Source organism: Pelophylax lessonae (assembly GCF_965119305.1).
Source record: "Pelophylax lessonae genome assembly, chromosome: 3".
NCBI lineage: Eukaryota > Metazoa > Chordata > Amphibia > Anura > Ranidae > Pelophylax > Pelophylax lessonae.
The window spans coordinates 408,686,831-408,714,718 of NC_138770.1; the positions used below are offsets into that span (position 1 = coordinate 408,686,831).

The 27,888-nt window shown below is 46.1% G+C and overlaps 1 protein-coding gene across 2 annotated transcripts in view; it reads left to right on the forward strand.

Annotated features, from left to right (window-relative positions):
- Positions 1-9,574: 9,574 nt before the first annotated feature.
- SLC35F1 (solute carrier family 35 member F1) overlaps positions 9,575-27,888 on the forward strand; it is a 554,611-nt gene continuing 536,297 nt past the window's right edge. For both annotated transcript variants that reach the window (XM_082251908.1, XM_082251907.1), the window contains exon 1: positions 9,575-9,715. In XM_082251908.1, the coding sequence (XP_082108034.1) occupies positions 9,606-9,715 (110 nt within the window). In that variant the 5' untranslated portion in view covers positions 9,575-9,605. The remainder of the gene's footprint in view (positions 9,716-27,888) is intronic.

Genomic DNA, 27,888 nt, shown 5'->3' on the forward strand with positions numbered 1-27,888 from the left:
GCCCGAGAGGTGTACAGGTCCGAATAAAATTTGTGGAAGGCGCCAAGTATGTCCTCCGTAGCCGAGAGAGAGTGCCCCGCATGATCCAAAATAACAGGGATAGCAACCGGTTCCGGAACGGGGCTAGCCAAAAAGGCCAGCAAACGACCGTTCCTGTCCCCGGTCTCAAAAATACGTTGGGACTGGTACAGGAGACGCTTCTGGGTCCTCTGCACCAAGGCCAGCTCGTAAGCCCGCTGCGCCGCCTTCCACGTTCTATTATTCTCAGGGGTGGGATCCAAAGTGTAAACCCGTTCGGAGGCACTCAGAGCATCTGCCAATTCCTCGATTTCTGCTGCCACTGCCTTTTTGAACTTAGAAACCCCCTGCATGTATGCCCCGCGCAGGACAGCCTTAGAGGCGTCCCAACAGGTGAGGTCCCGCACCCCTTCCGCATTCTCCGCCCAGAAATGAGTCATGGCAGTAGCACATTCAGCCGACACCATCGGTTCCGCGAGCCAGTAAGGGCTCATACGCCACACCGATCCAGCCGGACGCCTGGCCACCGTCAGCGTCATCGCCAGGGGTGAATGGTCTGAGATTGCCCTCGGGAGGTACGCCACGTCGGAGACCAGTGGAAGCACCTCCGAGGAGACAAACCACATATCCAATCTAGAGAAGGTACCATAAGAGCTGGAATAACAGGAGTATTCCCTTCTCTGCGGATATTTCCATCTCCACGTCTCGGTGAGACCGTACGCCGCAGCCCAGTCAGCTAATGCCAGCGACTGTCGCCCCGAGCCGCGGAGACGATCCATTTGAGGATCCAAAACTGCATTAAAATCCCCTCCTATAATTAAAGACCCCTGAGCCATGGAGAGGACCGTCCGCATACAGTCATCAAGACGTCCAACCTCCACTGGCGGAGGGAGGTATAAGTTAACTATTGTAAATAAACGTTCCATAAAATTCAATACCACTATAACATAACACCCATCCCGGTCGGTCTTCACCTCCAGCACCCGCACCGGGCACGCCCTGGAGATCAAGATCGAGACCCCCCTTGAATAGGTGGAGTAAGTAGCATGGAATGCGTGAGCCACACGTGGTCGCTTTAACGCCCTTGTTTTGGGGTCCATTAAGTGCGTCTCCTGCAAAAGGAGGATGTCCGCCTTAGAGCGCTTGAAATGATCAAACACTAGAGACCTCTTAATCTTGGAGTTCATACCCCGCACATTCCATGTCAAAAGCCTCAAAGACATTTATTAACAGAAAGTAGCATGAAGAAACGCGGCCCACCCAGAGGAGAACCCCCTCCGAGAGCGCCCCGCCCCCACCTGAAAAAACATACATACCAGTACCTAGCGGGCGCACGGGCAGGGAAAGCCCCCGGGGGGCCCGTCCGGACCGCATCTCCGCTGAAATACCACCTAATAGAGAGCTGACCACCACTGCTGAGAGAAATAGCATACGGAGTAAAAATAAAACAGAAAACTGAAATCCACAACCCCATGAACCCACCCCCCCACCCCCCACCCGGCTCCCTGTCATAAAAACGGGCAGAGAGCTTTAGCCCAGAAACACTAACAACCCCAGAAGGCATAACTATGCCAGAATGTCTTTAGTTCAGTGTCCCTAAAGGAGCAGGAACACACCAGAAAAATAAAAATAAAAACAAGAAAAATGAAAAATGGAAAATGGGGGGGGGGAGAAAAAAAAGGAAAAATTTCCCCCCCAGAAAGAAAAAAGGGAAAAAGACAAAAAGCTGCGGAGGTGGCGGCACCGCCTCAGAGTATAGAGGTGCAAGTTCAGGGGATGAAAACCTCCTCAGAGAACACATGAGGGAGACCGTCCGGTCCAGTATGGAGTCGTCCAGCCAGCAGGATAACAGCACCCCCAGACAGGGGACATCAGCAACAGAGTCCGAGCATCAGTATGGAGGGGGCCCAGGTAGGCCCAGACCCCTGGCAAACAACAGCTGCAATAATCAAAGCATGTTCAGCCCCGTCTTCCCAAACCATCAAGCCAGGCCGATGCATCCTGCGGGGAAAGGAAGAAGTGAGCCTTTCCCTCATGGATCACCCTCAATTTAGCTGGGTAAAGCATGCTGTAGCCAAACTGCCCTTCCCTAAGCCTGCGTTTGACCGCATTGAAGGCCATGCGTAACTTCTGTGTAGCAGCAGAGTAGTCAGGATAGATAGAGATTTTAACTCCATTGTATTGAAGGTCAGGAAGATCGCGTGCAGCTCGCAGGATATTTTCCTTGTCCCGAAAATGAAGGAATTTTGCCAGTAAAGATCTTGGAGGGGCCCCAGGAGGGAGAGGGCGCATAGGAACCCGGTGTGCTCGTTCAATGGCAAACAGGGGGGAGAGATGTTCCACACCTACAGTATCCTTAATCCAGGTCTCCAGAAAATCCTCAGCATGTCTCCCCTCAGATTTCTCAGGAAAGCCAACAAAGCGGAGATTATTTCTGCGCATCCTGTCCTCCAAGTCCCCAAGTTTATCAGAATGGACCTGTAGATCCTGCCGTTGTGTGCGGACCTCTGCCTGCAAGGGGTTAACTGTGTCCTCAACATCACTGATACGCTGTTCAGCAGCAGCGATCCGAGTGCGAATCTTCTGCACTTCATGTTTAACTATAGATAGGTCCAGCCGGACAGTCTCAATTTGAGTGGTCAGAGTGGATTGGCAAGTGTGAATAGCCTCCATGATGTGCTGTAACGTGAGGCTCCCAGAAGCTGAATCTCCCGCCTCAGTAGCCCCCTCTGGAGCCCCCCCTGCTTGGGAGTCCCCCGCATCCCATGTCCCATCTGCCGCCCAGGGATCTGAGCCCTCCTGCAGCCCCGGGGATAGAGCTGGGGGTCCCTTAGACAGTATGGGGGAATCAGCGAAATGGTCCCGAATAGTGGTCGGGGGTCGGGCCTTCTGGGGCACACCATCAGGCTTACCCGAGGAAGCAGGGATCCGTGAAGGAGGCTGTCCGGCCCGGCCCGACTTCTCCTTGGGCGGACGCTGCGGCTGTGAAGAGGGTCCGGCGCCATCTTGGGAGGCCTCGCGGCCCGGGCTGTTTCGGAAGGCCGCTCCTGCCTTGGTGCCCTGGGGGCCGATTTTGACCATGGTGGCCGGCTCCGGAGGTGCCAGGATAGGTGTGTCAGCGAAAATTGAGGGGTTGATCGAAAGGATTAGTGCCAGGATCACTGAAGGATCACCAGGTGCCGCCGGAGCTCCGAGACCGCGCTGCTTACATGCCGATCGCTAGCCACCAGTGTGTGTCATGTTTAGTGTTTGGTGTATGAGGAGCAGTGTGTGTGTCGTGTTAAATGTTTAGTGTATGAGGAGCAGTATGTGTCTTAGTGCATGAGGAGCAGTGTGTGTCTTAGTGTATGAGGAGCAGTGTGTGTGTCTTGATGTATAAGGAGCAGTGTGTGTCTTGGTGTATGAGGAGAAGTGTTTGGTGTATGAGGAGCAGTGTATGTCTTAGTGTATGAGGAGCAGTGTTTAGTGTATGAGGAGAGGTGTGTGTCTTAGTGTATGGAGAACAGTGTTTGGTGTATGAGGAGCAGTGTGTGTCTTAGTGTGGCCCCCTCCTCCTCCTCCTCCTCTCTCCCCTGTGTGAGGAGAGGTGGTCACCTGTACAGCATGGAATGAGGAGAAGTGTTTGGTGTATGAGGAGCAGTGTGTGTGATGTGTGTATAGTGTTGCCCCCCTCCTCCTCCTCTCTCCCCTGTGTGAGGAGAGGCGGTCACCTGTACAGCATGGAATGAGGAGAAGTGTTTGGTGTATGAGGAGAAGTGTTTGGTGTATGAGGAGCAGTGTTTGTGATGTGTGTATAGTGTTGCCTCCCTCCTCCTCTCTCCCCTGTGTGAGGAGAAGCTGTCACCTGTACAGCATGGAATGAGGAGAAGTGTTTGGTGTATGAGGAGCAGTGTGTGTCTTAGTGTTGCCTCCTCCTCCTCTCTTGCCTGTGTGAGGAGAGGTGGTCACCTGTACCGCATGGAATGAGGAGAAGTGTTTGGTGTATGATGAGCAGTGTGTGTGATGTGTGTATAGTGTTGCCCCCTCCTCTCTCCCCTGTATGAGGAGAGGCTGTCACCTGTACAGCATGGAATGAGGAGAAGTGTCTGGTGTATGAGGAGCAGTGTGTGATGTGTGTATAGTGTTGCCCCCTCCTCCTCCTCCTCTCTCCCCTGTATGAGGAGAGGCTCTCACCTGTACAGCATGGAATGAGGAGAAGTGTTTGGTGTATGTGGAGCAGTGTGTGTGATGTATGTATAGTGTTGCCCCCTCCTCCTCCTCTCTCCCCTGTATGAGGAGAGCCTGTCACCTGTACAGCATGGAATGAGGAGAAGTGTTTGGTGTATGAGGAGCAGTGTGTGATGTATGTATAGTGTTGCTCCTCTCCTCTTCCTCTCTCCCCTGTATGAGGAGAGGCTGTCACCTGTACAGCATGGAATGAGGAGAAGTGTCTGGTGTATGAGGAGCAGTGTGTGATGTGTGTATAGTGTTGCCCCCTCCTCCTCCTCCTCTCTCCCCTGTATGAGGAGAGGCTCTCACCTGTAGAGCATGGAATGAGGAGAAGTGTTTGGTGTATGTGGAGCAGTGTGTGTGATGTATGTATAGTGTTGCCCCCTCCTCCTCCTCTCTCCCCTGTATGAGGAGAGCCTGTCACCTGTACAGCATGGAATGAGGAGAAGTGTTTGGTGTATGAGGAGCAGTGTGTGATGTATGTATAGTGTTGCTCCTCTCCTCTTCCTCTCTCCCCTGTATGAGGAGAGGCTGTCACCTGTACAGCATGGAATGAGGAGAAGTGTTTGGTGTATGAGGAGCAGTGTGTGTGATGTGTGTATAGTGTTGCCCCCTCCTCTCTCCCCTGTATGAGGAGAGGCTGTCACCTGTACAGCATGGAATGAGGAGAAGTGTCTGGTGTATGAGGAGCAGTGTGTGATGTGTGTATAGTGTTGCCCCTTCCTCCTCCTCCTCTCTCCCCTGTATGAGGAGAGGCTGTCACCTGTACAGCATGGAATGAGGAGAAGTGTTTGGTGTATGTGGAGCAGTGTGTGTGATGTATGTATAGTGTTGCCCCCTCCTCCTCCTCTCTCCCCTGTATGAGGAGAGCCTGTCACCTGTACAGCATGGAATGAGGAGAAGTGTTTGGTGTATGTGGAGCAGTGTGTGTGATGTATGTATAGTGTTGCTCTCCTCCTCCTCCTCTCTCCCCTGTATGAGGAGAAGCTGTCACCTGTACAGCATGGAATGAGGAGAAGTGTTTGGTGTATGAGGAGCAGTGTGTATGATGTATGTATAGTGTTGCCCCCTCCTCCTCCTCTCTCCCCTGTGTGAGGAGAGGCTGTCACCCGTACAGCATGGAATGAGGAGAAGTGTTTGGTGTATGAGGAGCAGTGTGTGATGTATGTATAGTGTTGCTCCTCTCCTCTTCCTCTCTCCCCTGTATGAGGAGAGGCTGTCACCTGTACAGCATGGAATGAGGAGAAGTGTCTGGTGTATGAGGAGCTGTGTGATGTGTGTATAGTGTTGCCCCCTCCTCCTCCTCCTCTCTCCCCTGTATGAGGAGAGGCTCTCACCTGTACAGCATGGAATGAGGAGAAGTGTTTGGTGTATGAGGAGCAGTGTGTGATGTATGTATAGTGTTGCCCCCTCCTCCTCCTCTCTCCCCTGTATGAGGAGAGCCTGTCACCTGTACAGCATGCAATGAGGAGAAGTGTTTGGTGTATGAGGAGCAGTGTGTGATGTATGTATAGTGTTGCTCCTCTCCTCTTCCTCTCTCCCCTGTATGAGGAGAGGCTGTCACCTGTACAGCATGGAATGAGGAGAAGTGTTTGGTGTATGAGGAGCAGTGTGTGTGATGTGTGTATAGTGTTGCCCCCTCCTCTCTCCCCTGTATGAGGAGAGGCTGTCACCTGTACAGCATGGAATGAGGAGAAGTGTCTGGTGTATGAGGAGCAGTGTGTGATGTGTGTATAGTGTTGCCCCTTCCTCCTCCTCCTCTCTCCCCTGTATGAGGAGAGGCTGTCACCTGTACAGCATGGAATGAGGAGAAGTGTTTGGTGTATGTGGAGCAGTGTGTGTGATGTATGTATAGTGTTGCCCCCTCCTCCTCCTCTCTCCCCTGTATGAGGAGAGCCTGTCACCTGTACAGCATGGAATGAGGAGAAGTGTTTGGTGTATGAGGAGCAGTGTGTGTGATGTATGTATAGTGTTGCTCTCCTCCTCCTCCTCTCTCCCCTGTATGAGGAGAAGCTGTCACCTGTACAGCATGGAATGAGGAGAAGTGTTTGGTGTATGAGGAGCAGTGTGTATGATGTATGTATAGTGTTGCCCCCTCCTCCTCCTCTCTCCCCTGTGTGAGGAGAGGCTGTCACCTGTACAGCATGGAATGAGGAGAAGTGTTTGGTGTATGAGGAGCAGTGTGTGATGTGTGTATAGTGTTGCCCACTCCTCCTCCTCCTCTCTCCCCTGTATGAGGAGAGGCTGTCACCTGTACAGCATGGAATGAGGAGAAGTGTTTGGTGTATGTGGAGCAGTGTGTGTGATGTATGTATAGTGTTGCCCCCTCCTCCTCCTCTCTCCCCTGTATGAGGAGAGCCTGTCACCTGTACAGCATGGAATGAGGAGAAGTGTTTGGTGTATGTGGAGCAGTGTGTGTGATGTATGTATAGTGTTGCCCCCTCCTCCTCCTCTCTCCCCTGTATGAGGAGAGCCTGTCACCTGTACAGCATGGAATGAGGAGAAGTGTTTGGTGTATGAGGAGCAGTGTGTGTGATGTATGTATAGTGTTGCTCTCCTCCTCCTCCTCTCTCCCCTGTATGAGGAGAGCCTGTCACCTGTACAGCATGGAATGAGGAGAAGTGTTTGGTGTATGAGGAGCAGTGTGTGTGATGTATGTATAGTGTTGCTCTCCTCCTCCTCCTCTCTCCCCTGTATGAGGAGAAGCTGTCACCTGTACAGCATGGAATGAGGAGAAGTGTTTGTTGTATGAGGAGCAGTGTGTGTGATGTATGTATAGTGTTGCTCTCCTCCTCCTCCTCTCTCCCCTGTATGAGGAGAGCCTGTCACCTGTACAGCATGGAATGAGGAGAAGTGTTTGGTGTATGAGGAGCAGTGTGTGTGATGTATGTATAGTGTTGCTCTCCTCCTCCTCCTCTCTCCCCTGTATGAGGAGAAGCTGTCACCTGTACAGCATGGAATGAGGAGAAGTGTTTGGTGTATGAGGAGCAGTGTGTATGATGTATGTATAGTGTTGCCCCCTCCTCCTCCTCTCTCCCCTGTGTGAGGAGAGGCTGTCACCTGTACAGCATGGAATGAGGAGAAGTGTTTGGTGTATGAGGAGCAGTGTGTGATGTATGTATAGTGTTGCCCCCTCCTCCTCCTCCTCTCTCCCCTGTATGAGGAGAGCCTGTCACCTGTACAGCATGGAATGAGGAGAAGTGTTTGGTGTATGAGGAGCAGTGTGTGTGATGTATGTATAGTGTTGCCCCCTCCTCCTCCTCCTCCTCTCTCCCCTGTATGAGGAGAGGCTGTCCCCTGTACAGCATGGAATGAGGAGAAGTGTTTGGTGTATGAGGAGCAGTGTGTGTGATGTATGTATAGTGTTGCTCTCCTCCTCCTCTCTCCCCTGTATGAGGAGAAGCTGTCACCTGTACAGCATGAAATGAGGAGAAGTGTTTGGTGTATGAGGAGCAGTGTGTGTGATGTATGTATAGTGTTGCTCCTCTCCTCCTCCTCTCTCCCCTGTATGAGGAGAGCCTGTCACCTGTACAGCATGGAATGAGGAGAAGTGTTTGGTGTATGAGGAGCAGTGTGTGTGATGTATGTATAGTGTTGCCCCCTCCTCCTCCTCCTCTCTCCCCTGTATGAGGAGAAGCTGTCACCTGTACAGCATGAAATGAGGAGAAGTGTTTGGTGTATGAGGAGCAGTGTGTGTGATGTATGTATAGTGTTGCTCCTCTCCTCCTCCTCTCTCCCCTGTATGAGGAGAGCCTGTCACCTGTACAGCATGGAATGAGGAGAAGTGTTTGGTGTACGAGGAGCAGTGTGTGTGATGTATGTATAGTGTTGCTCCCCTCCTCCTCCTCTCTCCCCTGTATGAGGAGAGACGGTCACCTGTACAGCATGAAATGAGGAGAAGTGTTTGGTGTATGAGGAGCAGTGTGTGTGATGTATGTATAGTGTTGCTCCCCTCCTCCTCCTCTCTCCCCTGTATGAGGAGAGGCTGTCACCTGTACAGCATGGAATGAGGAGAAGTGTTTGGTGTATGAGGAGCAGTGTGTGTGATGTATGTATAGTGTTGCCCCCTCCTCCTCTCTCCCCTGTATGAGGAGAGGCTGTCACCTGTACAGCATGAAATGAGGAGAAGTGTTTGGTGTATGAGGAGCAGTGTGTGTGATGTGTGTATAGTGTTGCCCCCTCCTCCTCCTCCTCTCTCTCCTGTATGAGGAGAAGCTGTCACCTGTACAGCATGGAATGAGGAGAAGTGTTTGGTGTATGAGGAGCAGTGTGTGTGATGTATGTATAGTGTTGCCCCCTCCTCCTCCTCTCTCCCCTGTATGAGGAGAGGCTGTCACCTGTACAGCATGGAATGAGAAGAAGTGTTTGGTGTATGAGGAGCAGTGTTTGGTGTATGAGGAGCAGTGTGTGTGATGTATGTATAGTGTTGCCCCCTCCTCCTCCTCTCTCCCCTGTATGAGGAGAGCCTGTCACCTGTACAGCATGGAATGAGGAGAAGTGTTTGGTGTATGAGGAGCAGTGTGTGTGATGTGTGTATAGTGTTGCTCCCCTCCTCCTCTCTCCCCTGTATGAGGAGAGGCTGTCACCTGTACAGCATGGAATGAGGAGAAGTGTTTGGTGTATGAGGAGCAGTGTGTGTGATGTGTGTATAGTGTTGCCCCCTCCTCTCTCCCCTGTATGAGGAGAGGCTGTCACCTGTACAGCATGGAATGAGGAGAAGTGTTTGGTGTATGAGGAGCAGTGTGTGATGTGTGTATAGTGTTGCCCCCTCCTCCTCCTCCTCTCTCCCCTGTATGAGGAGAAGCTGTCACCTGTACAGCATGGAATGAGGAGAAGTGTTTGGTGTATGAGGAGCGTGTGTGTGATGTGTGTATAGTGTTGCCCCCTCCTCCTCCTCCTCTCTCCCCTGTATGAGGAGAGGCTGTCACCTGTACAGCATGAAATGAGAAGAAGGCGGCGCTGTCCAGCACGAAGCTGTGCTGAAGCAGGTGTCGGTGTTATCCTCAGTGGCGGAGCAGACTACAAGTACCGTGATGCTAGAGGGACGGCCGTGTGGTGGGTGTCAGTGTGGAAGTAAAGCCCCCTCTATTGGCGCTCTCTTGTGGTCTACGTGGGGTTAGGCATAGGAAACGTGTGCGGAGGGGAGCACAGCCCAGCAGCCTCCCTCGTCTCCTCGCACATCCTCGCTGCACAGCTCCCTCCTCCCGGCCACACAGAACGCTGGATGCTGGATACTGAGGCAGAGAACAGGAGGAGCGGTGTATGTATATAGATACGGTCCGGCCGGCATCCCACCAAGTGCGGTACCTGTGGCACTGACTCCCTCCATCCTCCAGCTCCTCAGAAGATGCGCCCTGCCCTCTGAGACTGGAACAGAGATGATTCCCGAGACGTCCAACCATGTCGTGTCCACCATCGAGAACCTGCCACCGGAGAGCATCTCCAGCAGCCCCGGCCCTGTGCAGAGGATCAGGAAAGTGTTTAACAGGTGAGAGCACCAATGGGGACAAGTGTCACAAGTCATGGCAAAGTGTAAGCCGAGCCTCCCTCCTCTGTCCCTGGAGCCCAGTATACATCTCAGGGGGGCATAGACCAACTTCATCTCATCTCACCTCCAATGGTGCAGAGAACATCTTTACATGGAGGCTGGATGGGGCAGACATAGGACATTATACATGGGGAATCATGGCATTTAGCTGGAGCAGCCATTCTCAACCTTTATACCCCCAGAATAACTCTGGAAATCATTTTCAACATTCAGGGAACCCCTGCTAATATTTATTCCCCTGACATTGGTGGTCAGCTGGAAAATCGCACTCCTTACGTTTGGGGTTAGTGGTAAGAATCCCTCCTTACGTTGGAGGTCTTCACCCCTTACATTGGTGGTTGGTGGGAAGAATGCACCACTTATGTTAGTGATCAGTAGGAAGAATGCATTCCTTACATTGGTGATCAGTTGGAAGAATGCACCCCTTACCTTGGTGGCCAATTGAAAAAATGCACCCCTTACTTGGTGATCAGTGGGAAGAATGCACCCTTTATGTTTGTGATCTGTGGGAAAATGTCCCCTGACATTGGTTTACATTGGTGGTTGGTGGGAAGAATGCACCACTTATGTTAGTGATCACTAAGAAGAATGCATTCCTTACATTGGTGATCAGTGGGAAGAACGCACCCTTAATGTTTGTGATCTGTGGGAAAATGTCCCCTGACATTGGTTTACATTGGTGGTCAGTGGGAAGAATGCCACCCTTAAATTGTTGGTCAGTGGGCATCCCCTTTTACATTGGTGGTCAGTGGGGAAAAATGTCCCTTTACTTTGGTGGTCAATGAGAATAATGTCCCCCTTATATTGCTGGTCACTGGTAACAAAGCCTCCCCTAAATTGGTGGTCAATATAAAAAATGCACTCCTTACATTTGGGGCTAGTGTCCTCCTTATATTGATGGTCTTTGGGAAGAATGCCACACTTTCATTGGTGATCAGTGGAAAAAATGCTCTCTTCACATTTGCTGTCAATGGGAAGAAACCCCCCGTACATTGATTGTCTGTGGAAGAATGCCACACTTTTTAATCGGTAATCAGTGGAAAAAATGCTCTGTTCACATTTGCAGTCAGTTGGAAGAAACCCCCCTTACATTGATTGTCAGGTGGTGGGAAGAATGTCCCCATTACATTGGGGTTTGGTGGGAAGAATGCCCCATTACAGTGGTGGTCAGTGGGAAGAATACCTCCATTACAGTGGCGGTGGGTTTGAAGAATGTCCCCATTACATTGGCGTTTGGTGGGAAGAATGTCCCATTACAGTGGTGGTCAGTGGGAAGAATACCTCCATTACAGTGGTGGTTGGTGGAAAGAATGCCGCATTACAGTAGTGGTCGGTGGGAAGAATGCCCCCATTACAGTAGTGGTCGGTTGGAAAAATGCCCCGATTACAGTGGTGGTCGGTGGGAAGAATGCCCCCATTACACTGGTGATCAGTGGGAAAAGTGTCCCCCTTACATTGGTGTCCAGTGAAAAGAATGCTTCCCTTACATTGGTGGCCAGTAGGAAGAATCCTCCCCTTATATTGGTGGTCAATGGATAGAATGCCCTATTATATTGGTGGTCAATGGATAGAATGCCCTATTATATTGGTGGTCAATGGATAGAATGCCCTATTATATTGGTGGTTTATGGAAATTACATTTGTAATGAGTGAAAATATTATCCCCCTAAAATTGGTGGCCAGTGAGAATAATGCTTTCCTTGTATTTGTTGTCAGTGGGAAGAATGTCCTCTCTACGGTGGTGGTTAGAATGCCATCAGTGTCAAGTTGCTCGTTCTTGTAAGAGGTGTTGGGCACAGAACTATACAGGCATCATCAGATAAGTCAATTAGCTATAGCACAAGGAACCCATACCAACCTCTGGAGGAACATGAAGGCCCCATTCACACAGAAGAAACACACGTTTCTGCTTGCTTTTTTCCCCGTGATTTTCACAAATCAAGTAGCTCCAGAACCTATTTGGTCATGGAGGGTTAGGGGTTTTTTTCAGTGTGCATTTTGATGCGTTTGTAAGTTCATTTTGTCTGCTACCCATGCTTAGTCTGCCATTAACAATTAATGGCACCACCAGTGCGACCCTGGATTGCAGCGCGTTTCTAAAACGTACGGTAAAACACACATTTTTGTGTTTTGACAGGCGTTTGAAAAAAAATACGCAGGTATGAATGCAGCCTAAGGCTCCACGAATTCCTGGTTGAGAATGGCTGATCTGGAGCCTAATTATATGTGTAGCAAAATCTTTAGGGGGCTCATTGCCTCTCTGATCTCTATCTCAAAGACAAGTCTTCTCATGATGCAGAATACGAATTGCTGTCATAGAAATCTTGAAGAGGTACCCAAACTGTATATACAGTTATGTTATCCAAATGTATGTGCCAAATGCTTTTGCTAGCTACATAAATCACAGTGCACCCAAGCAGCTTTAGGCCCCATAGTAGTCACATGATCTGCTATGGCTATAGTTATAGCCTTATTACAATGTAAAGTACAGCTATAGATATCCTATGGTATGGAGATATAGGACTTTAGGCCACTGGGCAAAGATCAATGTGCACAATGCTGTTAGCCATAGCAACCAAGTCTTTTTTCCTACCTAACTAATCTAAGGTGAGATTTGGATGCTTTGGGTTACTATTGTGTACTGCTGCTGATAAATGGATGTTTAGGAGCAGTTGGGCATTTTTTCAGCAGCCCCTGAACTCTCGCTATGTTATCTTATTTGTCTATGTACACTGAAATGTTTAACCACTTCAGCCCCGGAAGATTTTACCCCCTTCCTGACCAGGCCCTATTTTGTGATTCAGCATTCCGTTACTTTAACAGACAATGCCGTACCCAAACAAAATTTACGTCCTTTTTTCCCCGCAAATAGAGCTTTCTTTTGGTGGTATTTGATCACCTGTGCGATTTTTATTTTTTGCGCTATAAACAAAAAGCTTAGCTGAAACTGGTGATCTGTCCCAGCCTGTCTGAGAGAAGATCCGCCTGCTTTGTTTACATAAGCAGGCGGGTCTTCTTTCTGTTTCCCGGACGATCGGGAGAGGAAGGTGGCTATCTCGCCTCTCCTCCCATGGCCCGGCTTCCGCTGTGTCTAAACACAGCGGCAGCGCGGCTCCGGCGGCACGTGTGTGCTGCCGGAATCACGCGCACTCCAGTCACGTAGTACTAAGTGACTGGACGCAGGGGAGCCGCACTGCCACAGTAATATTACTGTTGGCAGTCGGCAAAGGGTTAAAGTCGTTTAGAGGCAGTTGAGCTTAGTGGCATTTTTTTGAAAGCACGGAAGTCTATTGGCATTTGAAATGCCAAATGCTTGTAACAGCGTCTAAACGCAGTAACTTGCATTTTTAAGCGTTTTATTTATAGGTTTTTTTCAATGGGGTTTCATTTCTGACCATGCAACTGCCACTAAACACGCATAAACACGGCATGTTAACACAGCACAACGGATGTTTTTAACCGTCGGTTACTAGCTGTCCAGTTCCAGCGTTCAGGAGAGGTTTTCAGACATTCCGTGTACATGAAGCCTAATGCCCCGTACACACGTTCAGATAATCGGACGACTTATCGTTTGCATTTTGTTGCATGATACTAACATCGAATTCAACAATGCGTACTAAACGTATGATTTTTGTCGTACGATTCGGGAAAAGCTTCCTGGTTGCTTAGGTACGTATCAGATGGTGCAAAACAAAAACAATGGCAGCCAGGCTTTTTCCGTGCTATTTTAGTGTTTCTGAGCATGCGCGGTCTTTGTCGATCGATTTTTAGCGGACGCATACTGATGAAACGATTGTCATTCGCGAGGCTGTCGTACAACAAAAGTTTTCCTGTTTGTCCCTTCGGATTTTGTTGGATGAACTGTTGTGATCGGGCTGTCGAAAGCTGTGTACTAACGATCAGATAATCGTGCGATCAGGTCGAAAGCGAGTTTTGTCACGCGATTATCGGAACGCGTGTACGGGGCATTCGTGCCGGTCCACATATATGTGATGTGGGAACCCTGCAAATCCACTGCGGGTTCCCACATCGCATTCAAATTGCAGGGGGTTCACACCGCATTACAAAGTTAACGACACCCCCAGATCAGTTTGCATATCGCAGTGCGAACTGACAGTTCAGACATGAATTGGATCGCATTGGTGCGATCCGATTCTGCTGCGGACCCAAATCTGTATGGCTGAATTTACATTGCACAGACATTACATGTGATTTTCAGAGCAGTGAGCATGTGATGTCTGTCATCGCTATAGTGTGAACTGGGACTTACAGTATTTTTCTGTACACAAGCCACATGCACCTAATGCAGTTATGTCTGCTTTGGAGTAACAGCTGTGTGACCAGTAATTGCTGATTATTGCTGATGTCCCGTAGTGTCATTTAGCAATGTAGCACCCATCATATGTTACCTGTGAAAATAGGTGAGGAATTTCCTCTTCTTTGCAAGCTTTGTCCTATTCATAGTAAGCGATCAATACGAGTTCAGGTTTACCCAGTCTGATTACATGCTGCAATGAAGAATGGCTTTCCGTGAGTCAAGCGTCTATTAGTCTTGAATGGTTTTGTTGGTGAAGGTAGCATGTCGCCTTCAGAAGAATGCCATTTAGGCTTCTTTATTAGGATTGAAACCAGAAATCAAAGCAATGCCAGCTGTGATGGAAATGATTAGGCTTAATATTTTCAATATTTACAGTGTAGAAGATACATTACTAGAAGTAGTAACTTTCTGTTTGTAAACACCCATAACAGTTCATGTGTGTCTTTCCCATGAGATTTTGCCCTTTAGTGTTATAAATCCACCAAGGATTATTTACCTTTCCATTATGTATTAGTTGTAAGCTTGAAACTATTTGTAATGCAAACCGAATACAGGCAAAGCAGATCTCTCTCTGACTGATTGGTCTGGTTTATGGCAAATTTGTAAAGATAACCAATGTGAATAAAGCAGATCAAGTAGCTGTTTGTAACAGAGTAAGCATATAGAGCTGCTAATTTACAGAGTTTTATTTCACACTCAATTTGCCCAGTTCCGTTTGAATTGTAAAGTAGATGCGCTATGATGTCATCCTAAGCAGGCAGGACATGGGGAAGGAATAGCTCAGCTCCAGGGCTCTACGCATGGATGGCAAATCCAAGTTTTTTTTTTTTTTAATCAACTTATTTGTTTAATCAACTTATTTGGGCTGATTTACCAAGATGCTTGAACAGAACGCAGGATCAGCCATCGAGCATAACCAATCACGCTTTATCTATAAAAGAATGTATACTTTCGGCATCTTATTTGGTTTTGCATCAGTTTCCTTTGTAGCAGTCTTTGTTGTCTGCTGTAAAAATGTGTTGCATCCAATGGTTCAATATGCATGGATAGGATTAGCACTCTTGCCTTGCAGTGGTAAGGTCTAGGCTTGATTCCTACAAGCACAAGCATTGTTTATTTGTTTGCACTCCATTTCCTTCCTGTACTCAAACCATACTGTTAGGTTAACAGGATTGTAGCTACATTTGTTTTAGAGCAGGTGTATCACCGTGACTGCTTTATTACATTCTAATGTCTTCTGGGAACATGATTGATTGGTATGGTTCTTTGTGCTTCGGAAACACTGCAGAACATTGTGGACTGTATAAATTAATGATATCCCTGATTGATTTGGCTTGTGAATGCATTTTAAATGGCTCTCCATATGATGACCCTGTTTCACTCATCAGAGTTGTAGGGCTACCCCAGTAATTACGGGAGCTGGAAGTATAAATCAACCATGGTGCTGCATCTGGTTAGCAGGTACTCTTTGCTGCCACGTTGTACTTATACAGAGCTTGCTGCCATTTATACTTCCTGAAGATCACCTGTAAATTCAGACAATATTCCCATAGGACAATGGTTCTCAACTCCTGTCATCAGGACCCTAACAGGCCAGGTTTGCAAGATAACCGAAATGCATCACAGGTGATATAATGTGCTCCTCAGTGATTGTAGTATTCTAGTCTGCATCTCCCCAGGGTAATACTTAAAATCTGACCTGTTAGTGGGTCCTGAGGACAGGAGTTGAGAATCACTGCCATAGGATAAGGCAAGCCCCCTACCTGTCTTGTGATGGTGTTCAGGCCTGGTGATAGGTTAATCAGACATTTAAGTAGAATTCTAGGCTAAACTCAACTAGTCTTAAAAATGCTTCCTCCCTCCTTCTAACACAAATGCAGAATAACCTGTGTAAAAAAGATGTCTATACTTACCTATTTGTAGCCCAATCTGGTCTGGTCCCCTTTGTCAGTCAGCAGTGGCTGCAGGGGAGAGGCCAACAATAGATGGGCCATACAAGCCTATGGAATACATTACTGCTCCCAGGCATTCTTAGCCATTAAGTCTGATCATACACAGAGCAAATTTCTTTCCTGCAACCACGGGTTGTAAGAAAGGAATTTGCTTGATTCCCCCATCAACACAGACAGTGATGATGTGGGAATTTCTCCTGCCTGTCTTCTCCCGATGGGGGGTAGAGGAAGCCGTCCCCACCAGGGGAAGACAGCGATTTGTGCTAGAGGCTATAGCAGTTGCTAATGATAATTGCAGGTAAACCCGGCATGGTTGTACCCAAGTTGATCGCTCGATTAACTTGGTGCATTCATCCTGCCCATACATGGTTCAAATCTCTGCCGGTTCCTGTTGAATCGGCCGTGATTCAAACTGTGTATCGCCTGCCTTACAAGCACTTTCTCCTTACTTCTGTAGCTGCTGCTGGCTAACACAATGGGGATCATGTGACCAGGCTGGAGCAGGCTGAAAATAGGTAAGTATATACATCTTTCTTACATGGGTTAGTCATCATAGGTGTTAGCAGGGGAAGGAAGCGTTTTTTAAACTAGTTATGTTTAGCCTGTTAATCAACATGTTTCCTGTTGCCCAGTGTGCAGTGTATTAAATGTATAGGCACAAGCACCGTTGCTAGGCCCAGGCTATACAGAACTGCTTTCCTGAACTTTCCAAAAGTGTCACACACTAGTCCCGAGTTTCTCATATGCAATGTTCAGCCAGAACAGGATAGGTGCAGGGAGAGGGTTAAAGAAGGAGAACAGGGGAATGGCTTATTTCAGGCCTGTGTGCTTAAAGCGGTACTAAGCCATTTATTTTATTTATTTTTTTAATCCTGCAAGACAATGCCATAATGTGCTAGTATGCATAGCTAGCAGATTATGTGAAACTTACTTTAAAATGAAGCCCTCCAGCGACACGCTGTCCCCGCCGAAGGCGCTTCCACCTTCACCCAGTCCTCCTCCCAGGTTTGCGGACTATGGCTGTATGAGTGGCTGGAGCTGCAATTGCATGCGTGCGGGAGCCGCTGTTCACAGCACAGGAATCTGAAGGAGTGGTACGGTATGCCGTTCCTTCAGAGCGCATGCGCCAGTGATGTCACTGGCTGCATCAAAAGTAAATATATCCTAAACGGTGCACATTTAGGAGATATTTACTGTACCTATAGGTAAGCCTCACTATAGATAAAAGTCATGCATGGGAGTTTACTCCCACTTTAAGAGGAGGCATACAGTTTCCGCTCTAGTCCTGGCTGAGAGCACACCCAAGGGTGGCTCTATAGGTATTTGCAAAGGAAAGGAGCCTTCCTGAATATAGAAAGGCCAGGAAATTGTGGGGTAAAGGGCCATTTATTAAATGAAGAAGCTGCATGTATAGGAGTTGATTTACTATAACCGGAGAGAGCAAAATCTGGTGCAGTTCTGCATAGAAACCAATCAACTTCCAGGTTTCTTTTTTTTTTTTTTGTCAAAGCTTAAAGCGGAGTTCCAGCCATTCACTCACCTGTCCAACGGTCCAGCGATGCGGCCGCCCGAAGCCTCGATCCTCTCCCTCGGCGCCGGCATCACTGCTGTGGGCACCCGTCTGTGACAGTTTGCGGCTTCACAGCCGGGTACCCACTGCGCATGCGCGAGTCACGCTGCGCGCCGTGATTGGCCGGCAATCTTCTGGGACCTCTGACGTGTCCCAGAAGATTGCAGGGAGGGAGGGGGAGAGGAGAACTTCCATTCAGGGCGCCGCGGCGCTCCGAGCGGAAGTGGGAGCGGGTACCTGTCAAAACTAGGTACCCGCTCCCCCCCAAAAAAAATGACATGCCAAATGTGGCATGTCAGGGGGTCAGGACTCCCTAAAGCGGAAGTTCCACTTTTGGGTGGAACTCCGCTTTAATTAAACAAGCACAAGTTAAAAGCTGATTGGTTACCATGCACAGCTGCACCAGATTTTGTACTCCCCAGCTATAGTAAAGCAACCCCACTGTATCTAACACAGTATTATAATAAAAAAGGCTTTATTATTGCTTTTTTGTCAGCGTATTGATCGCGGGCAGAATCGCTGCGATTCCGCCCACGATCCAGAAATCATTGCAAATCGCGGGACGCCTGTGCATTGCCCGTGATTTGCAATAGCACCCCAAATGCTGTGCGATGTTGCCGCGATTTCCGCCTGCCGAATCGCGGTAACATCGCACAAAAAAAAAAATTGCGGGACGCATTACGCCCAAAAAAGTACAAGAGCTTCTTTGAAGCGTAATGCGTCCCGCGTTTTTTTTTGCGCAATGTTACCGCCATTCGGCATGCGGAAATCGCAGCAACATCGCACAGCGTTTCGGGTGCTATTGCAAATCACGGGCAACGCACATTTGCAATGATTTCCGGATTGCGGGCGGAATCGCGGCGATTCTGCACGCGATCAATACGCTGACATGTGAATGCAGCCTAAACAAAAAAATGTGTGCTGTTATGCTTTTTATAAGCTCACGATAATGCAACACAGTGGTGTGAACTAGGTTCACTGGAATACATTGTTTCTTTTTATGGAATGCTTTGCTACGTGTAGAGCTCTGATTATAATTTATTGCATGATCTTGGGTTTGTAGAATGACAGTAAATCTCTTAGGGCCGCCTTCACACTTGTGCCACTTGTCCTGTGACTTGGGACTTTTAATTCGCATGACAAGTCGTACCCCATGATTTCCAATGAGTACCGTTCATAACTGTGCAACTTCAAGTCGCAGCAACTTCAAAGTATTTCCTGCACTACTTTGATCCAACTTTCCATAGACCTCAAGATTACATGGGCTTTAAATCACTTTAAAGTCACGTCACTTTCAGGTTGTACAAGTGTAAAAGGGGCCTCATTCATGGGTCTAAAAACACACTGGACTGCATCTGATGTGAGTTAACCCTAAATGGCTCATTTGACTGCTGGAGTCAAAAGAGCATCCAACATCTGTATCGCTGTACTGGCCCTAGTTTAGAGCCCCACACCAGGGGAAGCAATGAAGATGTTTAGGCAGTTGTTTGCTAATCAAGGCTAAGCACCCTCTATTTGTGTCTATATTGAGCCTTAAGTTAATAGTACACCCATGATTAAAGTTTTCTTTTGTTTTAACCAGTGTATATATTGGATAACAAGTTATAGACAGAAAATCCACTTTGAGACCAGGCCTTTTTTTGTTTATATGTAAAAATCAGTATTTTTTTGCTATGAAATTACTTAGATCCCTCTCCCCCCTGCATTTTATATTTTTTCAAAGCAGAGGACCTAGAGAATAAAATGGTGGGTGTTGCCATTTTTCATGTCACATAGCATTTGCGCAGCGGTTTTGCAAAGCAAATTTTTACAATTTTAATGCACAAAAACACAATAAAATACCCAATTGTTTGGGAAAATATAAAAGATGATGTTACACCGGGTAAATAGATACCAAGCATCTCACACTTTAAAATTGCGCACACCCGTGCAATGGTGACAAACGTCAGAAATTTTACTATCCATAGGAGTTGCTTTAAAAGCTTTAACAGGTTACTACTTTAATTTTACACAGGAGCTCTGGTGCTAGAATTACTCCCCATCATCTGACTTTTGCGGTGATACCTCACATGTGGTGATTGCTGTTTGCGCATGCGCGTGGGACTTATGCAATAATTCACCTTTGTAAGCAAGCATGGGGTGATGGAGGCGCTTTAAAAAAAATGTTTACATTTTTTTATGTCATTTTTTTTATTTTTACACTGTCATTTGAGTTTTTTTTTATCACTTTTATTGTTTTCACGGGGAATATGTATCCCCTGTGATAGCAATGGGCAGTGACAGGTACTCTTTTTTGAGAGATCTGGGATCTAATAGACCCCAGATCTCTCCTTTGCCCTTAAAACCTTCAGATCATACCAAGATCGGTATCTGATGATTTTTTTCAAACCATCAGGGTTTGTTTACAATCGTGTGACTATGAAAGTCATGAAATGCCCCATCACTTCTGCTTACCTATACCATAGAGATGATCGGAGCCCTTCCGGTCTCCTTTTAGCTCTATACAGTGTTAATTTTGATTAAGTTTTAGTCATAGTCTTTTGACTAAAATACTGTTTTATTTGTATTTTAGTCATCTGAATTGTTTTAGTTTTAGTTGAATTTTAGTCGACTAAAATCTAATGGGTTTAGTTAAATTATAATGCAGTATTTAAGCATTTCTCTAACATTTTCAAACTCATTATATACTCCTGGAGTAAAAAGCTAATAACATGTTATTACTGTATTTAAAGTACTAAGGTTTGAACATGCACTACAGACACAAATGTAGCCATTGTGATATATATAACTAATGTTAATTTTGACGTCAACTTTAAATTTAGTTTTAGTCATAGTCTTTTGACTAAAAGGCCATTTGAGTTTTAGTCGTATTTTATTCATCTAAATTGTTTTGGTTTTAGTTGTATTTTAGTCAAATAAAATAGTGTTATTTTGTTGACAAAAATATTTTGGTCTACAAAATTAATACTGGCTTTATGGTCACCCGGTGGGGCAGGAGAGCCCGGGAAAGCCGCTGAAGATGGCGGAAGTGCTTGTAAAAGCAATCCAGAGGTTAATTAGCCACTAGGGTTGCTCTTACAAGAAAGCTGACCGTTGAATGAATTATCATGCCGGTATAACCATTTGAAGTCCAGCTGGATCTGAAGTGGACATATTTCAAGAAGGTCCATATTGGCCAATTCTTATAGGCAATGTTGAACTTACTGTTCTTCAGTGAGTCTTATAACTAGGTAGGCTCTCTATTGTATGTATGAAACAAGCAGCATATAAAATACGTAATATAAAGAAATAAATGATTGTGTTCTTTAAAAGAACATTACATTCAAACCTATAATTCAGAGATGAGAATGATCATACTCATAAGTCTTACAATAGCTAGGTTGTGCAAAATGTGTTATTGATGAGCTTCTAGTAGGGTCTTAGTTTATTGCATTGGTGAGCCATGTGTAGAACAGTCTAAGATTGCCTACAAGTAAGAGGTGGCATATTCTCTGCTCACCCGAGTGCAATCATAAGAAGCTCTGTAGTTTAAATTAAAAATCATTCCACTTCAGGGCAAGCTTGGTCCTCTTTGCTAAGCTTGGATACAGCTACTGTATCTTTTCCAAGATTGTATGAATTCCTTCCAGGCAATAATGGGGGGTTTGTTAGGATCTGTGAGAGACAGTCATTTGTACTGTAAAAGGAACATAGGCTAGTAGTGATTAATGAACTGTCCAGCCTGAATGTGCTTTTTCTTTGTAGCTGTGAAACAGGAAACACAACAAGTATTGGACTTAAAGGGTCTTAACAAATGGACCTCAGCTGTACACTGACATGGTGACATGTGTCCTCAGAATTTCCTGGTGCCTCTCCCAGACACATGAATGAAATCACTTAAATGATTTAGATGAACTTAGATGTCTAGACGGGCTTAGTCCATGGCAGTGTGATTACCAAATGATATCCTGCTCTGTAATTTCAGTGTAGCATGTCATATTTAATAGTTGACTGAAAGATCATGCATAGGAAATTGTGTGAGTTTAAAAATGATTGGATGCAATATACAAGAACATCTACAGATACATATTTATTTTGTGTGCCTACCTGAAAATACAAAAGCATTTGCTTATGTGTTTTGTTATAGTAATATGAAGCTATAGCATAGACATAGATATGCGTGTTTTATGGATTTAAACTCAAGGAGATTGTAAAGTCTCATCTTTTTCCCCCCCAAAAAAAACAAACATATTATACTTACCTCCTCTGTTGCAGTTGATTTGAATAGAGCAGCCTGAATCCTCCTCTTCTCTGGTCCCTCTTCTGTGATCCTGGCTCCTCCCTCCTGTTCAGTGCCCCCACAGCAAGCAGCTTGCTATGGGGCCACCCTAGCGGAGTCACAGCTCTGTGTGTCTATTCAGACATGGAGCTGGGATCCAGCCCTGCCCTTTCTCTCTTCTATATGGCTAGCTGAACCTGATTGTTTGTAGAGTATTGTAAGTAACAAAGGACATGATTTTTGTTTTGGATTTTCTCTCCCTGCCCTGGACGAATCCTGTGAACTCTTTATATGAATGACCTGTGGACATGTTCCCTCCAGCAGCAGATGAACTTTGTCATTTTAATACATTGTCTATGGTGGAAGGTACCAGCCCAATGTGCACTAACAGTGCTGTTTGTAGTTCAAATCGAATGCACACCGAAAAGAGGTGACAGCACTGCAATGGAAATGTATTTATTTATTTCAGGTAATTACAGTGGGTACGGAAAGTATTCAGACCCCCTTAAATTTTTCACTCTTTGTTATATTGCAGCCATTTGCTAAAATCATTTAAGTTCATTCTTCTTCCTCATGAATGTACACATAGCACCCAATACTGACAGAAAAACACAGAATTGTTGACATTGTTGCAGATTTATTAAAAAAGAAAAACTGAAATATCACATGGTCCTAAGTATTCAGACCCTTTGCTCAGTATTTAGTAGAAGCCCCCTTTTGATCTAATACAGCCAGGAGTCTTTTTGGGAAAGATGCAACAAGTCTTTCACACCTGGATTTGGGGATCCTCTGCCATTCCTCCTTGCAGATCCTCTCCAGTTCTGTCAGGTTGGATGGTAAACGTTGGTGGACAGACATTTTTAGGTCTCTCCAGAGATGCTAAATTGGGTTTAAGTTAGGGCTCTGGCCGGGCCATTCAAGAACAGTCACGGAGTTGTTGTGAAGCCACTCCTTCGTTATTTTAGCTGTGTGCTTAGGGTCATTGTCTTGTTGGAAGGTAAACCTTCGGCCCAGTCCGAGGTCCAGAGCACTCTGGAGAAGGTTTTTGTCCAGAATATCCCTGTACTTGGCCGCATTCATCTTTCCCTTGATTGCAACCAGTCGTCCTGTCCCTGCAGCTGAAAAACACCCCCACAGCATGATGCTGCCACCACCATGCTTCACTGTTGGGACTGTATTGGACAGATGATGAGCAGTGCCTGGTTTTCTCCACACATACCGCTTAGAATTAAGGCCAAAAAGTTCTATTTTGGTCTCATCAGACCAGAGAATCTTATTTCTCAGCATCTTGGAGTCCTTCAGATGTTTTTTAGCAAACTCCATGCAGGCTTTCATGTGTCTTACACTGAGGAGAGGCTTCCGTCGGGCCACTCTGCCATAAAGCCACGACTGGTGGAGGGCTGCAGTGATGGTTGACTTTCTACAACTTTCTCCCATCTCCTGACTGCATCTCTGGAGCTCAGCCACAGTGATCTTTGGGTTCTTCTTTACCTCTCTCACCAAGGCTCTTCTCCCCCGATAGCTCAGTTTGGCCGGACGGCCAGCTCTAGGAAGGGTTCTGGTCGTCCCAAACGTCTTCCATTTGAGGATTATGGAGGCCACTGTGCTCTTAGGAACCTTAAGCGCAGCAGAAATCTTTTTGTAACCTTGGCCAGATCTGTGCCTTGCCACAATTCTGTTTCTGAGCTCTTCAGGCAGTTCCTTTGACCTCGTGATTCTCATTTGCTCTGACATGCATTGTGATCTGGAAGGTCTTATATAGACAGGTGTGTGGCTTTCCTAATCAAGTCCAATCAGTATAATCAAACACAGCTGGACTCAAATGAAGGTGTAGAACCATCTCAAGGATGATCAGAAGAAATGGAAAGCACCTGAGTTAAATATATGAGTGTCACAGCAAAGGGTCTGAATACTTAGGACCATGTGATATTTCAGTTTTTCTTTTTTAATAAATCTGCAACAATGTCATCGATTCTGTGTTTTTCTGTCAGCATGGGGTGCTATGTGTACATTCATGAGGAAGAAGAATGAACTTAAATGATTTTAGCAAATGGCTGCAATATAACAAAGAGTGAAAAATTTAAGGGGGTCTGAATACTTTCCGTACCCACTGTATATAGTGCTGTCAATTTACGCAGCGCTTTACATATGCATTGCACATTCACATCAGTCCCTGCCCTCAAGGAGCGTACAATCTAAGGTCCCTAACTCACTTTCATACATACATAGTAGGGCAAATTTTATACAGGATCCAATTAACCTACCAGCATGTCTTTGGAATTAGTAAGCATTGTCATCCTAGGAAAAGAAGTGACACACTGACCACAGTTGGTTGCTTGCTTGACATGGCAGCCATTCATAGAGGCTGATTTTATGAGGTGGAGATCTTGACGTCATTGTCCATCCTCTCCACCTCACCCAATCAAAGAACACCTTTTATTTATTTAAAAAAATACAAGGCATTCTATATAGGCACCTGATGGGTTACTGGCTGACTTGAGGATGAAAACGAATATATTTTGACGATTGGAGGAAGCTTTCAGCTTTTTCTCCCTTTTCCCTACTTTTTGTGAAGATGCCCTTTGGATCCAAATAAATGAAGCCATATTTGGTTCATGGGAAGAGTTGTGTCGCCTCAGTGTGAACCGGCTCTTAAACTTTTTTAACATTTTAGGAACATATGCAACAGTATACTTGGTTTTGGTGTTTGGGTTTGGATACACTTTAAATTACAGCCGCAATTATAGCTTTACAATGACAAGCAAAGTTTTAGCATTTGCTACTGGACCTAATGTATACTTCAGGAGCCTATGCAAACATAAATGAGCAAAATTGAGATTTTGTTTTGTTTGCAAACTGGATGATTTCACTTCTTTCTTACATTGTCAATTTTACAAATATCTAGAGTTCCACTTTAACTGTATATGGTGGGTGGACCTTAAAGGATCTTTCCATCTACACTGATTTCTTTCTACCATCTGACATCATAAAATGACAGAAAGTAAGATACAACCTCGTAACGTTGTCTTATGGTTCATTGTGCAGGGTTGCTGTATCATTCAATATGAGAGAAATGTGGAAATGGTATGATTATTTTTCATCTGGAAAGTGCTTATAAATATTCAGCATTCTGCAGTTTGCTTTTCAATTATCTTGCAGAATCATTTCATAGCATCCTGCAAACCCATTACCTACAAATAGAGAAACAGTAGGCATTTCTATTTTTAATGAAAAAGAAAATCAACGCATAGCAGAGGACAAAATTACAAGGTTCCGCAACAAATAACCCTTTTGGAGTGTATTGCACTCATTGGTCCTTTATTTATTCAATGGTGGAAAAACCAAAGTGCTAATCCAGAACAACCAATCAGAATTTACTTTTTGAGCTGGCTGGTGGTAAACTGCAAACTGTAGGACATTGATTGGTTGTTAGGGTTCACAGCATCTCATTGCTTATTGATGTTTGTTATTAGATCATGTCTATTGAGTTATCTAACATCTAGTAAATGACTTTGCTTGAGAAGTACATTTTTAGTGTGGCATTACTATTACAAAAGCAATTACCACTTTGCACAAGAAATTATATAAATAGAGTTGAGGTTATTTTTTTGAATGTTTTTTTTTTGTTATTGTAAGTTTGTAACTATAGATACAGTGTACTCCAGATAAGGCTTTTTCAAGTCTATAAAACTTTATTTAGAATCCTTAATTAAAGTTTCTACAGCTAGATAATATTTTGTGTTATAGGTTGTTGTAATAAGAGAATGACATTATTGTATGTAGGCAACACAGTACAAATACCTTTTTCTAGTTCTAATATTTTGAGGGTTATACCGTATCTTCTTCATTCCATTAGTCCATTAGTACACTAAACAAGAATACCAAACTGAGATTGCTAACCAAACCATGAACTTTTCAGCAATATCGCCCCATCCTAACCATCTGTCAGAATCTTAAAGTAAGCAAACACTGTTTTTTTAGTTTTCAATAGGATTGAAACGGGTTATGCCCTATTTGTGAGATTTTCCTTTAATTCCCATCCCAGGGATGTAACAATTAGTGAGAGGAAATCACTTTAAAGTAAGGCAGGCCATACACAGTTCGAATCTTGGCCAGTTCAGCAGGAACCAGCCGAGATTCGAACCATGTATGGGCATGCTGAATGTACCAAGTTGATTGATCGATCAACTTGGGTTTACCCAACCTGCTGGGTTTTACCTGCAATTATCACTAGCGGCTGCTATAGCTGCTAGCAATAATTGCGTCTATTCATGGTGGGGAAGGCTTCCTCTGCCCTGCTGCGAGAAGAGAATGGCTCAGCAGGAGGGATTCCCACATCAACGCTGTCTGTGTTGATGGAAGAATCAAGCTAAATTTTTTCCTGCAACCCATGGTGGCAGAAAATAAATTTTGCTCTATGTGTATGGCCTGCCTTGGGGGGAATTCTTTTCTATCCTTGTTTACACAGGCGAGTCACGGTTTTACTGATCACCACACTGTAAGTTAACAGAACCAGCGACTATGTTACATATTGCCTCTGTTGCCACGTGGTGAGATCTATAACACCTTTCATCTTTGGCAGACAGAACTGCCACCAAATGTGACCCATTCGTGTGCATGGGACCGTAACGCAGCCACTCTGTAACAACATGTAATGCACAGGGTTGCGGCATGGTGCTGCAGGCTTTAGGTGGTTAACCACCTGCGGGCTGCATATCAAATGTGGTAAACTCAGCCACACAACGAGCTGTCAGAACGGGTGATCCATTAGAGCAGGGGATAGTGCATCTGTAACACTGTAACATATTACACCCTGCATATTGGTGTTACATGTTAAAAAAGTGAACTTATCCTTTAAAGGCACTCTCTTGAAATAAACCTTAAGATATCTAAGAAGAGCATTGCCTATACATATGAGAAGCTTAGTATTTTATCTAGAGCAGGAGTGCCCTAGAGCCCTCTGATGTGGCCCTCGACCTCAAACCAGGGAAGCAGTTGCCTGGGGTTGGCTACCCGTCGATCGGGATCTGGGCTTGCCGACCCGCCATCCCAGAGCATCGAGCCTCCTCTGTAGTGCTGATTCCTGTCCCAGACGGAGTGATACCTAGTGCAGTTCACCTGGGTTCTTTCTAGCAGCCTGGAGAGCGATGCCAGCAGAAGCTGGAAAAGGAAAAAAAATAGGTCAGTACATTACATACACTGTGCTTTTCCAATGGGCATATCAGCATCTATAAAGGGTTAAGAACTATTAGGCTGCTGCACACTGATCCGCGGGTGCAGAGCAGTGCACCTGCGTCTGTCATGTGGGTTAGCTGCGCTTTGCTATAGACTTTTATTATATTTTCTGGATGTGGTCTGCATTCAGGAGTTTTGGTGTGCTTTCAGAAAGTGCGCCACTCCCGGGTAAACAGCAGCACATCATTGTGAAAGCGGCCTTATAAGGGGCTCAGGACAGCAAGGGCTTGTTTACATTTGCAGTTTGGGGGTCTGTAAAACCCCACTGGTGTAGCATCAGGGAACGCAATGGTGACCCAAAAATTATAGACAGTTTGGGACTTTAAAGCGGAGTTCCACCCTGGATTTTTTTTTTTTTTTTTTAATACCCCCGGGACAGTCAGGGCTAGTGCATTCCACAATGGCTAGCCTCTGATCTGTCCCGGGTTGCACTTACCTGTTAGGACAAATACTTACCTTGCAAACGTCTTGTCCAGCGCTGCCATCTCAGATGTGGGCAGCTTGAAGCCAGCGAGATCCCCTTCGGCGTCTTCTTCCGCCTTCTTTGGTCCCACGATGCTCTGCGCCGGCCCCGACGTCACTTCCAGGTCGCGCGCGTCATCCCTCTACAGCATGCTCTACAGCATGCCCAGAAGCTGTTTAGAAGGGGATGACGCGCGCGACCCGGAACTGACGTCGGGGCCGGTGCAAGCGCAATGATTCCTGGGAGCTATGACGTTCAGCTCCCAGGAATCATTGCAGAGCCAGGAAGTGACGACGGGCCGCGGCCGAGGAAGGAGG